Source organism: Lynx rufus, unplaced genomic scaffold, assembly GCF_022079265.1.
Source record: "Lynx rufus isolate CCGP_SWC_20201006 ecotype Redwood Valley unplaced genomic scaffold, mLynRuf1.p SCAF_7, whole genome shotgun sequence".
Classification (NCBI taxonomy): domain Eukaryota; kingdom Metazoa; phylum Chordata; class Mammalia; order Carnivora; family Felidae; genus Lynx; species Lynx rufus.
Genome location: NW_025814889.1, coordinates 60,837,859 through 60,856,659, shown reverse-complemented (window position 1 = coordinate 60,856,659; position 18,801 = coordinate 60,837,859). Strand labels below are relative to the sequence as shown.

At 40.3% G+C, this 18,801-nt stretch overlaps 1 protein-coding gene across 2 annotated transcripts in view; it reads right to left on the bottom strand.

The window, feature by feature from the left end:
• The window catches only part of PPFIBP1 (PPFIA binding protein 1), a 62,530-nt gene extending 44,639 nt beyond the window's left edge, over window positions 1-17,891 (bottom strand). For both annotated transcript variants that reach the window (XM_047066997.1, XM_047066998.1), the window contains exons 1-5: window positions 17,799-17,891; window positions 14,447-14,652; window positions 3,463-3,549; window positions 2,206-2,319; window positions 1,153-1,284 (exon numbers count right to left, since the gene is read on the bottom strand). In XM_047066997.1, coding sequence (XP_046922953.1) covers window positions 1,153-1,284; window positions 2,206-2,319; window positions 3,463-3,549; window positions 14,447-14,652; window positions 17,799-17,862 — 603 coding nt within the window. In that variant the 5' untranslated portion in view covers window positions 17,863-17,891. The remainder of the gene's footprint in view (window positions 1-1,152; window positions 1,285-2,205; window positions 2,320-3,462; window positions 3,550-14,446; window positions 14,653-17,798) is intronic.
• Between the last annotated feature and the right edge of the window lie 910 nt (window positions 17,892-18,801).

The following is an 18,801-nucleotide window of genomic DNA, read 5'->3' as shown; positions in this document are numbered from 1 at the left end:
AGAGCCTGAGAGGGTAGGGGCAGAGAGAGGGAGACACAGAATCCAAAGGAGGCTCCAGGCTCTGAGCTGTCAGCACAGAGCGCAACGCGGGGCTCGAACTCAGCAACTGCGAGATCATGACCTGAAGTCAGACACTTAACCCACTGAGCCACCCAGGAGCCCCCTTTTGTCAAATAAATAAATTTCAAATGGATATGCTCTTTCCCCAACAACAAATAAGCAAATAAAAGACCCAGATTAATAAAATAGTACAAAAAACAAAGCAGGTTTAACCACAAAAATGAGTACTTCAAGCTGTAGAATCTATCCCAAGTTTCACTAAAGTTTAGTGAGCTTTATTTAATTGGAATGATTTGTGTGTGGAATAGACCCAAAGTAGAAGGCCAAACTAAATAAACTCTAAAAATCTGTTTTTTTTATGATTATATAATGAAAGCATGTTTTCTATACATATTTAAAGACTTACTTATTATATAATAAACAATCAGTGTAACTTCATAATAGCTTTTAAGGGCACCTGGGTGGCTCAGTCGGCTAAATGTTTGACTTCAGCTCAGGTCATGATCTCATGGTTCGTGAGTTCATGGCCCGCATCAGGCTCTGTGCTGGCAGCCCAGGGCCTGGAGCCTGCTTCAGATTCTGTGTCTCCCTCTCTCTCTACCCATCCCCCACTTGTGTTCATTTTCCCTCCCTCTCTCTCCCTCCCTTCCTTCCTCTCTCAGAAATAATAAATGAATAAACTTAATAGCTTTTAGTAAAATGGTACACTTAAACCCATTATTTCCACAACAAAGAAAACCACTATGGATGGACAGAAGGATGGACAGACAGATGAATAGACAGAAGCTCCAAATATCATGAAGGCAAAAGTATTCCTAAAGACTAGTGAAAGGATTAATAATTAATATCAAAACTCTCACAACAAATATTGCCATTTAGCATTTAGTGATAAAAAGTCAATGTACTTAAAGTTAATTCTTAAAAAGAAGCATGGATGAGTGAGAGCATATAGTAATTAACTGTCTTGCCTCACACCTACAAGGAATTTCCACTTGCTCTAGAGATAGGTGTATGAGATACACACACACACACACACACACACACACACACACACGTACCTATCTGTATATAAAGAGAGGGGATATCACTTACCTCTGTGTCTCTGAACCTGTCTTCATAGTCCAATCTGTCCTTCTCTACAGCCGTCAGTTTTAGCTTCAAGTTAGAGATTTCAGCCATCAGATCCAACTTCTGAGTCTCTAAGGATGTCCTACTCAGAAGCTCCTATTAGAATTTAAGAGATACATTCAAAAGTTGTTTTATTACCAGTAGTCACATATGGATGTGTCTCACAACTGCAAAGTGGTTAACTATCCAGTTGGGAAAGATTAATTACTAAATAGATAAAATTTGAAAAAATTATTTGCTTTAACTTTCATTGAGCAGAACTAAACACACACCTGCTTATTGGGGAGACATACATTATACAGATACATACATACATATACAGCATAAGCCTTAGATGCTGCCCAGCCTGATTATAACACCGATGACGACATGTTTGCTAAGCAACAGGCACCGTTCTGACATGTTTTAAGTGGTTCAATCCTCAAAACAACCTTATGAAGTAAAAGCTCCTAAAGGTAACTCATGAATTATCCTCATTCAACAAATAAGGAGGGTGAGGAACAGAGAGATTAAGAACTCTCCTCAAGGAAATGGCAGAGGTAAGACTCAAACCAAAACAGTCTCCTTCCAGGGTGTCAGAGTGTACCCTATACATATTATAGGTCCTCTCAAATATGAGCATTGTGTGTGTGTGTGTGTGTGTGTGTGTGTGTGTGTCCGTATGTGTACACAAATTACAAGTTGGTTTTTTGGGTGTTTTGTTTTGTTTTTTTTCAGTTAAAGGTACTTACCTTTTTTCCTAATCATGCATTATATGCTCATGGATGGGCATTAGGAAACCATATGAAAGCATAAAGAAGAACATTAAAATTATCTACAATCCTATCAGTATTTTATTCCAGATTGTAATTATGTGAAGTTTTAAGACCCCGCTACTCTAGGTTTTTGCTTAAACTATGCCGGTCTAAGTGAGTCATGAGATTTACTGCTGCATCAGAGTGAACACCACACGCAAATGTAGCATTTCAAATAGTTGAGCAAGAAAATAGCACCTTGGAGCCAGCTTCTGTACATTACCTGCTGCAGCATTTCTTCTGTGGCGTTCAGCTTCTCCCTGTGCTCTTCAAGACAAAACTCCAAATCTCGAATCTTCTCTCCCTGAGCCTCTACCTGGTCTGTTAACACACTTACCTGTATTGAGAGCAAAATACTGCAATGGATTAGGAAGAATGTGGGTCCCACTGCAAACTTTATTTCTCTAAATAGAAAAAAAACTGGAATGATGTCACTACTCATTTGGTTGTAAAGGAAAAACCTGTGAATTTGTAAGACAGCGGTCCTTTACACTCCTACTTCAGATGCTTATTGATCTGAGGACTCCAATTTTTAAGGAGGTTGGGGTGATTGGGAATGTGCGATACCTTATATTTATAGATTAAAATCATTTCATTTTATGCGAGAGGGCATGTTAACAAATCATCTTTTTCGGGGGGGGGGTGGAAGAGGGAAATAATACTAGAAATTAAGATAGACAATGGAGTTAATGTCTGAAAGAGAAGGACTATTCAGGTTTGGTACTTCACGAAGAGTAAAGAAAAGGATCCACAGAACTCAAATTCCATGAGATCTTTCATGATCACACTGTCTACACATGTGTTCCAATCTAGGATGTAACTCAAAGATCCATAAGGAGATACTGGATTAGTCTTTTATCTTCAGTGGTTATTGAAAATCTGAGTCTTTCCCCAACAATCACCAGCCTAGTAAATACACTGCAAATCATTTAGCTCAATACCAAAAAAAAAAAATATATATATATATATATATATATATATATATATATATTTTTTTTTTTTGTCAAGCATTTAAAACACTACAAAGAAAAGAACTCAAATTTGGCTAATAAACCAGACTCCACTACTCACTTTATGTTTTGTTTGTCTCATGGTATCATTTTTAAAACTGAAAAATTAAACATATTCCAAATGAGAAATATTCATATTTATGAATATATATAGTATATATGAAATTATAATATCTGCTGTATATTTAAAAAATCAGATCAAATAAGATGACAGATCAGATCAGAAAATCAGTTTAGATGATACCGTGCCTGCCATCAGAGGAGCCAAGGCGGATTCTAGCTCACTCTAGACTAGGTAAGCAAACCCTGTTCTCCCACGGTACCCACCTCTCCCTGTTGTGTTCAGATGGCCTATGCACTTACTTCTGGTAGCAGTCTGGCTCCTGTAAGCATCTGAATACACCATCCCAATTTAAAATGGTCTTTGTAAATACATCATGAAGAAAGAAGAACATTTTAAAATCACTTGCCTGAAGAACGAGAGATTCTTTATCATTTTCTAAACGGGCTAGCCTTTCTTGATACACCTCTCCATTCCCAGGCAGGTGTCCATTTGTCTGAAAAAAAAAAAACAAAGTAAAATAATGTGCGTAAGGCTCAACTCTCTTTAAAACTAAACCGCTGTGGGCAAACAAAATTGCATATGTTTTTAATCCAAGGAACCTGAATGGACTTGGGCACAGCTGTTGCTGTCATTAACAGAAAATATGAGATTGCAACTTGGTTCATTTAGCTCAAAATAGGTAAAACAGGCATGTCAGGCATTTAGGCATGTTATCACCAAACTAGACAACTTCTCATCAAGCAGAAAATCATGACCTAAGAGGGGTGGTGGCTACTTATATTTACTGGCAGGTGGATACACACCCAAATCATGCAAAGCTTCACATGTGTGTGATCAGGCACAAAACCCCCTTTTCCCCCCAAATGCTCAGTGCCACTAATTCTGGGTGGAGACAGTGGGAATTTCCTGGGACACCCTTCTGTTCTTCCTCTCTCCTCCCCCCAAATTCCAAATCCAGGACTGTAAATGCCTGCTTTACACGGGAGACAGCGGGGACAGCTCACACAAGCTTCTTCCCTGCTACTCACGTCCAAATCACAGGGCTAGTCTTCCCTCTGTCTTTGAAACCTTTCTTTCCTCCCCTGCAAGCTTTGCAGTCAGTCCACCGTGACTTTCCCTGGCAGCACTGACTAGCCATCCTCATCAGCAACTCACCAATTTCCATCCTGACTTCATTAACTTCTTGTGAGATTGCTTGGTCCTACAATGATGCCCAGCTCCTGCCAGAGCCTGTAAATGGGCATCATCCTACAACCAGAGCACTTGGCCCAGGGCTCTGCTTAGATTAGTGCTCACTATCTTCCCCTCCCTCTGGCACCCATGTCTTTTCTTATCAGATTCAGATATGTTTATGCGTGGCATAAATGCCAAAGGAAGTATAGACTGGGGAAGCAAGTCACATTTTTTTTCTCACCAGTCTCATATATGAAAGTCATTAAAGAGGCACATGAAAAGGCTTGCAGAGAACAGACAACATAAAAACGTCATTTTGAAATACAGTATATGTGGTATGTCCCTTGTTATCTCATTTAAATACCTCATAACCATATAATATGTAATCCCAATAGAATTTCTTGATTCCTCATTGAAGTACAACAGAAAGAAAAGCCACTGGAGCTCAAATTGGTTAGATGGGGCCATCCAGAGTTCAATCAAAAAAGCAAATAACTTCAGATTTAGAATCAGAGAAAATACAAACTACAGCCTAACCACCCAGGACCTGGCTAATGTGACATCCATTATTTTCCAGAATTAATTGGTACTATTATTCTACCTTCCCAAATAATGTAGTTTCCAGTACAAATTGTGGGAATAACAAAAGCCATCTGTTGAGGAGAACACACACACACACACACACACACACACACAGGAGCTTTCATAAAAAATGAAATTTCAAGATGTTGCTTCTAAAAACTTAGATGCACTGGATATATTTCCCATGAGGCAACTAAAGAATCAGAAGCTAATTTAATAAGCCTACAATGTGTATTTAGAATGGATAAAATTTTTAATATCAGCTGCTGGACCACATACCTGCACAATTACCACAGCATAATTCTGTTCATATTGTAAACTGAAGGACCCAGAATTAAATTACAAGTACTATGAGGAGTCAGATGGAATAGCCTGGAAGACTTTCAACCCTGGGGACCACCGTGAAAATGAAATTTATGTAACTTTTTTTTTTTTTTAGCGTTTACTTATTTTGAGAGAGAGAGCACATGCGTGTGTGCATGCACGTGAGCAGGGGAGGGGCAGAGAGGGGGTAGAGTGAGAGAATCCTCGGTGGGCTCCATACTGTGAGTGAGGAGCCCAACACAGGGCTCAATCTCACAAACCCTAAGATCATGACCTGAGACGAAATCAAGAGTCAGATGCTTAAGTGACTGAGTCACTCAGGCGTCCCCAAATTTATGTAATTTCTTGAGGACATTTTTTGGAAAAGAGCCAGGATGTATATAATACATGTCCTCAATCTAAGGAAGTACTCAGACTGGCCCTGTATAGCTTTAAATTCCTTGTTCTGATTATGAACACTAGCAGGCAACTGCTTTTAAAGCCCCACGCAAGCAAATCTTTATAAACTGATACATTTCATTAGATAGACAAAAAAAAAAAAAAAAAAAGGTTTCTGTTCAATGAGGACAAAAAGCAAAAGTCATTATTCCTTCTGACTGAAGGAAATTATAGAAAGATTGGAAGTGTTTCTATAGCAAGTCTTACAAATGTTTTGTGAAGCTACTACATATCATATGGAAAGGAGAAGTTCCAAAATCAGTATCACAAAATTATCTTAAAATCACAATAGTAGGGGCACCTGGGTGGCTCAGTTGGTTAAGCGACTCTTAATTTCGGCTCAGGTCATGATCTCCCAGTTTGTGGGACTGAGTCCTGCATCAGGCTCTGCACTGGCAGTGGAGACTGCTTGGGATTCTCTTTCCCCCTCTGCCCCTCTCCCACTCCTCCCTCTCTCCCTCTCCCTCTCTCTCAAAATAAATAAACTTAAAAATATTAAATTACTAAAAATTGACTCACAATGAACATACTCACACTTCTCAAGACTACTGATATTTATGAGTGTTCATAATGCTTGAGTAATCAAAAAAAAAAAAAACCATTAAAAGTCACTATAGCAAAATGAAGCAAAAGTTAAGAGCCACCAATGGAGTAGTTGCATAACTTTAAAGTCCTGTGTTGATCTATTCAAGTAGGTAAAGGTCTATTTTGTTCACACATTTATTTATATTTCTGCCAATTTTGTTACCTTTGCCTTATAAATGTCAGAGGTGAATTCCATTGGGCAAATATCCTACCACCTCTTTTTTCCCTCCGACTCTCATGCTCTGCCTACCAGACCACTCAAAAGCCAAACATGGCATGCTCTCTCACACACTAATTCTGTTCCTTCTGCATGGACAGTATTTCCCACCCTTTCCTCATCTTTCCTCATTCTTTAAAGTCCAGTTCAATTAGAGCTTTGTCTGTCAAGTCTTCCTTGAATTACCTGTTCACTCACATGCCAGTTACAACATCCGGATGAACCCTCACCACAGCAGGCATCATACTGAATGGACTAGGTTATACTTGGCTACACATACGTCCCTCTCTTCCAACAAACTGCCATTCTTTGTGAGTATGTCTGTCTTTGCATCTGACATACAATGAGTACGAACCAAATGAGCTGAATGAACAATGGGGGTGTTCGATAAACATCCAATGAATGAAAGATGAATGAACGCTTGGTTTTAACTTGGCTTTCTTACATCTCAGCAAGTCTTTCATTCATGTTTCCCTACAACCTGGTATGTCCTCCATGGTCAACTTCAAGTCTGTATTGTCTCTTCCTACTATGTTTAGGAGGTGTTGCCAGAGCCTTTTTGCTGGACTTTAGTAATTGAGACTATCTTGCATGAACCCCCTTATGTAATGTGTTCTCCAAAGCATAATGTATATACTGCCTCCAACATCTTTCCTTTCTATCCCCCTGCCAGTCTTGGGGGGATTGAGTCTTAACTCCTTCTAAAAGTTCATCATTGGGGCACTTAGGTGGCTCAGTTGGTTAAACATCTGACTTCGGCTCAGGTCATGATCTCACGGTTTGTGGGTTCGAGCCCCATGTCAGGTTCTGTGGTAAGAGCTCAGAGCCTGAAGCCTGCTTCATATTCTGTGTCTCCCTCTCTCTGCCCCTCCCCCACTCATGCACGTGTTCACTCTCTCTCTCAAAAATAAACACTTTTAAAAAAAATTTTTAAAAAAGCTCATTATTCCACGTATACTTTGGAACCTTAATTTCCTGCTTCTCTGAGACTCACAATGGTCACCTCTACCCTTACCATTCTCAATTTCTTCCTCTTAATGAACTATCTTCCATTCTCCTTCTCCAACATCTACCCCAAGGCTTTGTGTCCACCACTCTACTCACCTCCCCATTCCTTTTTGCCTCTACAAATCCATCTTTCAAAGTTCCTACCAATCCAGTTCCTACCCCCTCCTCATATTGTGCCATATTCTCTTCTTCCCCTCCACAGGCTTCCCTTCTGTGTCTGGTCTTGTCCTTCACAATTTAGCTTTTCATCATATTCTGCCATGGATAGTTTATTAGTGATTTTATGACAGCTGGTCACTTATTCTTTCTAACAGTCCCTCAGTGCAAAAATGTCGTACATTTCTTTTGATTCTCCTAAGATTCTTATAAAACCATGAGCACATGGGGCACCTGGGTAGCTCTGTCAGTTAAGCGTCTGACTTTGGCTCAGGTCATGATCTCATGGTTCATGAGTTTGAGCCCCACATTGGGCTCTGTGCTGACAGCTCAGAGCCTGGAGCCTGCTTTGGATTCTGTATCTCCCTCTCTCTCTGCCCCTCCCCTGCTCATGCTCTGTCTCTCTCTCTCAAAAAGTAAACAATAAAACATTTCTTTAAATTTTTTTATTTTTTAAAATTTACATCCAAATTAGTTAGCATATAATAAAACATTTTTTAAAAATTAAAAAAATCATAGCATATAATTAAAAACATATTTAGTATAAACTCCTGTTGAGTCAATTGGGCATCCAGAGCATTGAACACCAGCCCAAATTACCTTACTCAAAATCCCAGAGATGCCTTCAGAATAACTCTTTCTACTTTAACTCATGATGCAACCCTTTACTGACTACATTTAGTCCACCTGAAAGTTTAAGTCAAACTTGGAATCAACGTGGGGGTTTCAATACCATATCCAGCTAGCAGTGCATGTGGAGGTGGGTGTGGGACACTCGGGAGGGAAGGGCAAGGGATCCAGCAGGACTGTAATAAGGATACTTTAATCAAGGAACTCATGGTGTTTGCCAGATTTTCCTGGCATGATGAGGGGAAAATGTCTGAAAAGTTCTATTTCTTACAGAATTATGAGATCTTAGAGTTAGTCAGGAACCACACCTGGGAATATGAATTGCCTGAATTCACATGGCAGGTGCTACAAATAACATTAGAGTCACAATATACCTCACCCATCACCACCTAAATAGAAGTTCTTCTTTTTAGTATTAATTTCCTTTTTTAAAAAAGTTTATTTATTTTGAGTGAGTGAGAAGGAGACAGAGCACAAGCAGGGGAGGGGCAGAGAGAGAATCCCAAGCAGGCCCGTGCTGTAGGCTCAGAGTCCAATGTGGGGCTCAAACTCACAGACCTGAGATCATGAGATAATGATCTGAGCTGAAATCAAGAGTCGGACACTGAACTGACTGAGCCACCCAGGCACCCCTAATTTCCTTTTAATTATCAAATATACACACAATCAAGTATAAAGATATAATAAATGTTAGCATCTTGTCTCATGTGCCTCCCTTTCAAAAAATGTTTTATTATACAAAATTCTCAATATATATATAAAAATAGAGACTAGCATGATGAAACTTTATATGCCCATCACACAGTACCAACAGGTATTATTTCAAAGTAGACAAGAACATTTTGCCCATTATTTTTCTGAAAGCATCATACTGTGTTTTCCTTTGATTTTCTTAGTTCTGTTGGTTTGCATTAGTCTAAAGTTGTCTCCCTTTTCTCCCCAAACTTCATTTTGCTTTGTTCTTTCCTAAGCTCTGTTGTCCTGTCTAAATCCAAAATCAACACGCAAGTAGTGATTTGCCACAATTATAGTTACTTACGTTGTAGCACAGAATTCATTTTGAATATAACATTCCCAAAACACAACAGGGAGTAGCTAAATTAAAATGGGGAAAAGAACATCGGCTCAATTTTATAAGGACAACAAATGTTAAGAAATAGAGTAGTACTATAACATACACACACGCAGCAGCCCCCCTCCAACATATACATACTATCCATCGAGGTCAACATACTTACTTTGAAAATTAGTTTTAAAAACTGCCATACAGTTTTTGATTTCATGATTACATTTTTAAAAATTCAGTATCAAAGAATACCTAGGTGGCTCATTCAGTCGAGCGTTGACTTCAGCTCAGGTCATGATCTCACAGTTCGTGGGTTCAAGCCCTGTATCAGGCTCTCTGCTGTCAGTACAGAGCCTGGAACCTACTTCGGATCCTCTGTCCCCCTCTTTCTGCCCCTCCCTCTCTCTCTCTCTCTCTCTCTCTCACTCAAACATTTAAAAAAAAAATTCAGGATCAAGAAAGAAAAAGGAAGGCACAGCCCACTAAAGCTCTTCTAATTAAATGTTATCTCCAGCTACGAAAGGAAACATCTCACACAAGGGCCTCATGCCTCCTAATCGGTTGCATGCAGACATTCTCTACTGCTGCATGCATACATTCATTGCCTGCTCTCTACTAGACACTCTCGTAGAATAGACTGAGAAAGACCTGAAAGCCATGAACACCACAGTCAACGTTTCACCGGGGTTCAACAGCACAAGAAGGCATCTCCCACACTACCGTCCATAGAATCAAAGAATATGATATCAACAACGTTAGAAATCATGCCACCAGGCTGCAGGACTCTGCTCCCTTTCCTCTCACCAAGTATGGTAGAATGAGGGTGGTGAGGCTTCATCCTTGTGCTGTAATTATCTTAGGGCAACACCACTGCCATTCGGGGCCACTGGAGCATCCCGTCTGGTTGGCTGGTGCCCCTTTTACTATCTACTGTACCTCTGACTTGGTCAGTCTTGAAACATTCCATCTATCTTTCCCTCTGAAGATTCTGTTGTGGCTCTAAAAAGGAAATACGATGCCAAGGCAATAGGGACAACCTCTTCGGAAAGCCCTCTATTCCAAAATCTCATCTCTGCTCAAAAAGGAAACCAAAGGGAGAAATCAATCTCATATACACTTCATCACACCCAAAAAGCCCAATCATGACCCTCTTCCAGGAAAGACATGAGTTTATTCAGTGTTGTCAGGAAGTTCATCAAAGACAGAAGCTCAGAATAAGCCTGAATACACTCTGTACGTTCCAAGACTGCAGATGTGGTCAAAAATCAGGCTACGGCTTTTACTTCTACGTTTTAATTTTCTCAGTACTTGTCTTCCAGAGACAAAACATCTTCTTAACTAGACAGCCAACTGGAGCAAAATCGAGTGCTCTGGGGTGAGACGAACCACAGCGGTAGGCCAGCTTCTAAGATCCACGACTCCAAAAACAGAGCTACATCTCAAATACTTGCAAGAACAGCAGATGCCAAGCGCTTTCATCTGCTGTTCTCATTAGAAACATCTGGAGGGAGCCTCCCTTGAAGATTCTGGGTATCTCTGTTGCCAAAATATCAAGTGCCAAGATACACTGGCTAGCCCATGATGCAGCTAATGCATGCACAGCTTCTTATTTATGCAGCCACGGCCAGCACAGGGTGAGATGGATTTCTTTAGTGTCTTCCGAAAGATTCTTTTAGACACCTCACTTGAGTAGGGAAGACGGGCACTGACCCTTCCTCACTTTGTTTTCATGTGCACCACTATGCTCAAAGTAGGGAGAGGGGTTTATGTGGAGACTACATTATCCCGGTCCCAAGAATATGCCAAAGCCCTCTGAGTTACAGAAGGATGAAGAATAGAAGATGAAGGCCTAGAAGCTAAGGCCCAGCTCCTATTCTAGTAGAAGAATTATTCATTCATTCATTCAACATTATTCATTCATTTATTCAACATTTGCTGAAAGCCAGCTATGTGACCGGATGCAGATACAGCAAGAGAATCTTCTACTTTGAGAAGGGCTAACATGAGATGAAGAAAAAATACTGTCCCTATTTTCCTTGCCACTTCCTCTTTCTTTGCTCACTTTCATGAAATAACAGACAAGTCTCTTTCCATTCAATCCTAACCAACATCGGTGGCCAGGGTTTTCATTCAAAGTGCATCTCTCACTTATCACACTGCACTGGCTTCCTTCAAGAATTCTGCTGACTCAGTCCACTTGCTTTCCTGTGCCTGTGGACACTTTTCATGGGAGTTTATCAGAAGCCTGGGACCAGAGGGGAAGAGCAGCTTTAACTTTAGCTAGGATGTCTCAGCGAGATGCTGCATAACTCAGAGAATTGTGACCACGTACCGAATACAATCTGAATGTACCTTGTTTACCAAGGCTTGAAAAAACATCCCCCAGAGGCACACATGAAAAGAGAAGCTGGCCAGAGAGCAGCGGGGGATCCAAGGATGGCAGTGTTGCAATGGGTCACGGAGCTGAGCATCAGGGACCTGGGGAGAATAGCCAGCAGCCCTGGACAGAACATGCCCCACATCTGAACTCTTTAAATAATGTGTGTTTTTATTTACTTCTTTTATTTTTTTTTAATTCATTTTGAGACAGAAACAGTGTGAGTGGGGGAAGGGCAGAGAGAGAGAGAGAGAAAGAGGGAGAAAATCCCAAGCAGGCTCCGCACCACCTCCAGCACAGAGACCAACGTGGGGCTCGAAACTCACGAAACTAGGAGATCATGACCTGAGCCGAAACCAAGAGTCAGAGCCTTAAACGACTGAGCCACCCAGGTACCCCCACGAGTGTTTCTATTTTTCTGAAACCGGTTACACAAATTTTCTTAAAAGGTACACTCAGAATTAATACTGCCTTTTTTTAAATGTAGGATTAAGACAGAAACGTACTGCGGTGATTTCTCAGGTCAGAAGCAGTGCACTTCTCCTTACTTATCTCATGGGCCATGACGCCTGACTTGGAGTTCTGCCAGCCACATTTTCACTAGCTTTGTTGAAAACTACATTTTTGTAACTTCTGCTGATTTTGAGAATGCCTCCTATTAAAACTGTCAAATAACCGGACACTTTTGGGACTGCATGACCTGATCAAGGTCACGATCCTCAACTGCGTCTACTGGAGAAAGCATTATAAGAATTCTCTCGGCAACTCACTGAGTTAGACCTAAAGTAAACAGAAACTAATTGCTTGGCTCAAACAGTTCGACATATTTTTTCTGTTTGCCCTCTTAAACTTGGAGCTTGATAAAGCATGTAATTCTCCATCAATATTTGTATTAACGTGATAATATTTCACAATCAAAACAGAGAATTCTACCTCAGTAATTGAACAAACACGGCATATTCAATAGATTTGTTTTTTTACCACAGAGAGGAACTTCTGAGTCTTAAAAGAAAATTTTTCATGTTTAGAAGGCTACAGCTATAGCTATCTTCTTGAAACAAATTCATTCTTATGGATGTAATATCCCTTCATCAGTAACAAACTACTAGTGTTACTATTTTCTCTTTTTTCTTATCCAGCTTCTGATCATATGAAACAATTAAATAGGTGGTAGAAATTAGCAGAGAAGGAATAACCAGCATCCTACAGGAAACCAGGAGATCTCCCTGGCCCAGGCAAAGTAATAATTAGAAATGCCAATGCCCAGTTGCACTGAGAAGATTAGTATTACTCTTCAGTATGTGGACTCCCAAGTTGGCTATCATTAAACCTAAATGAAATCTTAATTATGTAACCAGTAATAAGTGCTTCTAAAATATTGTGGAAGCTTCTCCACAGTCTGTACTTCCGTCAGAGAGATGTCTGTACTTCTGTCAAAAAAGTGAACCACAGGGGTGCCTAGGTGGCTCAGTCGGTTAAGCATCCAACTTTGGCTCAGGTCAGGATCTTACCATTCATGAGTTCGAGCCCCACATCAGGCTCTGTGCTGACAGCTCAGAGCCTAGAGCCTGCTGCAGATTCTGCCTCCTTCTCTCTGCCCCTCCCCCTCCCCCTCTCACTCACTCTCTCTCTCTCTCCCTCTCCCCGCCCCTCCCCCAAAAAAGTGAATTATGTATGAGTAATGTGTAACCTAACTCTCCTAGTAATTGGAGCCAACCCTCTCCTGGCCTCTTTGCAAAGGGACCCCATGGTTTTCCCTCTACTTGCTACAATCTACTCTGTGGTATTACCTTTTTTGACTAATCATCCACCAGGTTCACTGACAAGCACTTATAAATTAATTCAAGGGACTCACAACCCTATGTGGCAGAAACTATCATTCCCTCATTTTACAAATGAGGAAACTGACACAAACAGCTTTAAAAAAACTGCCCCAAATCATACAAGCTTCTAAGGGTCAGAGCCAAAATAAAAATTCAGATCTGTGGTCTCCAGCACCAGCATCTGTAAATGCCAAAATACCATCCAACCCCCAATTTTACCACCCTATTAATGTTTTTATTTTTGGTTGTAGTACAATACACACATAAAATGTATCATTTTTACCATTTTTAAGTGTATAACCTACAAAATGAACACATTCCCTGTCTTCTCCTTTGAGTATTTTTAGCGGTATTCTTTTAGGTTGTATTTGTTCAACACATATTAACACCATGGTATTTACCACTGTGTTCAGGGAAAGGGCACGTCGGCCACACCACCAGCTTTTGAGACGGATGCCTAGAAAGAGGCCTCATTGTTCAAATGAATAAGAGCACCATTTAAAGTCCAATTCTACAGTTTAACTCGAGCACAGGCACTGAAATGACCACCTCACACCACTAGATGGCACTTCATATCAAATACTGCTACAGAGCTCGGCTGCTTTTGGAGGCGTCTATGCACCCTACTTCCTATTTAGAACTGCTACTGGGTCCTTTAACAGTGAACTTCCCATTATTACTGAGAAGGCATCTATCACGCGCAAGGTTCTTTCCCTTATAGGACTCTTTGTTTTAGGCCACGGCACGTCATCCAAGCAAAATTTGAAAGCTAGCCCACATTTATGGGCAAAATCAGGAGGTGAACTCCTGGGACCCGTGAAATGTACACTAACAGTACTTTTTAAAAAATTACCCTTAAAGAGAATTAGGATCCATTAAGGGATAAAACCACAGCAAACCTGCTGCCCTATACTTTTTTTTTCGTGTTTGAATCCACTATTTTATGTTCTAAATTTTGAAATAAGCAACAAAAGACTCACAGCATGGGACTTGTAACGTGCAGACACCTACCATTTGACTCTGAAGCCATTCGACGAGTGTTTCCGCTGTTGAATCTGGGATCTGGCACCTCAAACCTTCCTTCTCATCTGTGTCCATCATCTCTAACAACCCACGCAGGTCTTCTACAAGGTGCAGAGCTCGCAGGCTTCCCATGAATGGGGAGGTGGGAGACTGGCAATCAAAAATTCCATTGGAATATTCCAAGGCCTTAGAACCTAGGTTTAAAAAAAAAAAAAAATCACAGAGAGCAACAGGATTTATCTAAACAGGATTTAGATAATAGACCAAAGCAAATCAGGTCACAGTGAGGAATAATCAAAACAAGCAACAAGAAAAAGAAAATAATTCAGTCATGAAAATCTTTCCAAGTCATAGATTCTTGGTACAAAAATAAAACCATATAATTGATGGTAAATATCAATCATCAAATACCTAACAGAGAGGCCAATTGTGTAGTATGGTAAGAATGTGATGGGCTTTGGTGAAGGATGTGCTGACCTCATGGAAATAAGGTACCTTCTGCTAAGAAGGTAGCAGATCAGCTGAAAATATAAATTTTAAGTTTCATAAAGTGTTGAAATTCCCTGCAGAGAAGTTGCACATTGAGGTGGAAATTGCATAGCATAATGTCAAATGTAACAGGGCCAGCTCTCAGTTAATTTACCAGAATTTAAACTTTGGGGGAGTTCAATGAATTACATATACACTTGTGTATAAATGCATGAGCCTGTGTGTATAAACATTTTCTCCCATGATTTTGTTTGCAGCCTAACATCAAATACTCTTGCTAATATCAGCTTTAAAAAGTTTTACAGCCATTTTTGTTTCCTATTACTTATAAGGGAAAGCATTCTACTACTTAAAAACCACATAACCAACCCACAGCCCATTCTGAAAGCATGCATATATATCCTCTTCATCTCTTTGGTTTTTATTTCCTGGTCTATCAACTATACATACTAGCTTTATACTTAAGTATCAATAATTACTATATTTAGGCTATCACCATATTAATCTGAAGGTCTTCTAATTGGAAGAAAACTGTGAACCAATGTGTAAATTCTCTCTCCAGTGGCTATACAGCTTGATCAATTCCAACGGTAGGGAGAGGAATTCTCTTTCAGTTAGTCCATCCCACCAACATTGCTTAATACTGGACCAAATGATTTGGACCCAAACCTGCATTGAACCACAATAAGGGTAACCATTGATATGCTAGGCCCACTGCTAAATGCTTCACATAACCCTCTGAATCAATCTCCTCCAGAACCATGTAAGGCTGAGAAGAGAATCCAGAAAAATATAAATTGAGGAGAGTCTGTCAGGGAAATGGAGGAACAGGAAAGCATTCAAAAGATAACAGGCTATAATGTCCTATTCCAGCAGTTTTAAGCATTATGATCGCCTGATTAATATTATTAAAAGCAGATGTGCCCACACTGACCCTCCATTCTGTTAAGTCTCCATCACAAAACAGGCGGGGATGGAGGAGAGATGCATATTTAGAAAAACTCCTCAAATATTTGTAGTCTTATCTCCCCCCTCCCTCCTACCTGAGGAGGAGAACTACCGATGTTAATTTGAGAACATAAACCAGGTTCTACCCACAAAGCTACTTGACGGACTCATTGTGAGGTAAGACCTGGAAAATTTGATTTTCTTAAGAATGCTAATGTTGGTCCTCAAGCCCTGCCAGGGCTAAGGTACAAACACATTCATCTAGTGGAGTATGTAAAATATAAAGCCTCAACTACTGTCCTAGAAATACCACTTCTCTTGACTTGAGTTCTACTAAGAGTATAAGGTTATAACCTCTGGTAACAGTTTACAAATGGTTCTGGTTATATTTTTTGAAATTGTGACAGAGAAAGACATTTAGCAGTCCTTCAACTGTTTGACAGTATATATCATGCCCTGAACAAGAATATACTTTTCTAGGTTAAACTTAACCAGTTCCTTCCTTGCCAGATGTGACTGTCAAACTCTTTACCTTCGTGGTCACCTCCTCCTCTAGGTAAGGTTTACCAATAACCTCTTTGAAACTGATATTCCAAGCACTGAATACAGTATTCAAGATGTAGTCTAATCTACAAAGGAGGTCAACATGAAATCTGGTCTCCGGGATATACAAAGGAGGCCAAAGTGTGACCTGCCACTTCCCTCAAGAGAAGACCCTCTGACAAGAAAACACATTTGGATTCTCTGAACCACTAAAACAGAGCAGGGTCAAATTTATGTCCAGAAAAGTAAGCAACAGGGGCCAAGACAGCTCGAACTGAGAAGCGGTAGAAGCCAAATTCCACTTTGACCCTGACCTACCTACCCACTTGCCCATTCAACCTTCTCTTCATTACACTGAGTTCCTAAATACATAAATGTATTTCTCCTGTGACAAAATACAAAATGTGACATGAGACCTTAGGTAGCCACTACCTCTGGAAGACACAAGGGACTGAAAATGTTCACCTGCTAGTCAGTCTCCTTGGTCATGAAGAGAAAACAAGGAGGCAATGGTCTACACTGTTTTTGCTCCATCTCCATAATAGAGAATTGCTGAAGGTTCTTAACAAGGGAGTGATACAACCAGATGTGTGTTTCATAAAGGACATTCTGGTGGTCCAGAGAATGACGGACTAGAGCGAGAAAGCAAGAGCCTCAAGAACATCAAGTGTGAGGGTTACTTGGATAAAGCCAGACAGTGGTAAGCACAGACAAGACAGGTTTTAGGATAAAAGGGAATGGCAGAAAGGAGGTAGAATGGATAGAACTTGACTTAAATAGGGACAATGAGGGACAAAGGTCTAGACTGACTTAAATTTCTATTTAGGAAACTGTGTGGATGGAAGGTTATGAAATTAGACAATATAAAGACTACTAGAGGGGCTTCTGAGGGAAGATAATGAGCTCAAAGTTGTACATGATGACACTGATATGCATATAGGCTATTTCAAAGGAGTACCTGATTGGCAGTTAGAGACCTGAAGCTTAGCAGAGAACTGAGAAAGCAAATACAAAGTGAGAGTCATTGGTGGGAAAGTGATCAGGGAACAGATCAGAACATCCGTGGATACAGGGTAGAGCAGTATCCCCCAAAGTGTGGTCCACAGACTACCTGCACAAAAATCACATGAGATGCTGTTTCTTTATCCTTGAGTCAGAAACCTAGGATGGAAATGGAATTTGGCATTTTAAAATAAAATGTATAAAATGGAGAAGAGGGACCAAGATGCAACTATGTGGAATCTAAAGGCAGCCAATACATGAAAATAAGCAAGTGGAAAGGGAATAAAAGTGTTGTACTGAAAAAGCCAAGAGCGCAGAGTCAATGTGGTGACGCCACCTTTCAGAGGACGCAGATTACCTGCTATAATCCCGTCCATCTGCTCCAGCGCCGCAGCCAGCATGTCACTTGCATCACTCATCATGTTGTTATCTGTCAAGGGCAAATTCCAACCTAGAGCTGAAAAAGCAATGATGTTGCCATTACATCCTTTACGTGACACGTGCTTCCTGGAGGGTATGGTAACTCAACTTCAAATTGCAACCCCACCTAGATGTCAAACACGGAGAGAGAGCTTCTGAAATGGCAGAGCTGAATGACCTGCCTCGCTTAACATGCTGTGGCCCACCGTCTACCGTCCTGCAAGAGCACATGCTCCATTAGGTAATAAAATAAGGAAGTTTCAGTTCTTGCACTCAAGGTGTTTAACAGCCAGTAGAATGGTTTCCATGCTATACAGAGCTCTAAGTCTCTATGAAAAGCATTGAAGATACTGATGGAAACTTCCTGAGGGGCCATCAGCAATGCTCAGTGGACAGATTTTTTTCTCCCTGCACCAGCGCCACCCAATTTCTGCTCTTCCAATTTTGGTTCCCCACCCCCCCACCCCCCCCACCCCGTCTCGTAAGACGTGCCTACAAGAAGAGTTTATTAGCATATACACTAAACACACTTGCACACACCTACTGGGATTTTGTAATATAACAACAGCTACCATGTACTGAGTGCCTACAGTGGTCCCTATACATTTACATAAATTACTCATAATCCTTAATCATGACAACAACTCTATGAAATGAATAAACTTGTCTCCATTAGATAGATAATATCAAAGATGTCTGTTGATTTTTGCAACAGAAACACAGCCAATATAGAGCAAAGACCGGGTTTTAATCTAGGTCTTATATAATACATATTAAATTTCTGTTTATCTGAGTCTATCTGAAAAATAGGTTTATGCTGAAATTATGCCACAATCTACTCATTCTTTTACCTGTGAAAAAATATAATTGAAATTATCTTGGCAAAAAATTTGATTATTAACAAGAAAAAGTCAAGACTATGTGATTTCCAATATTAATTA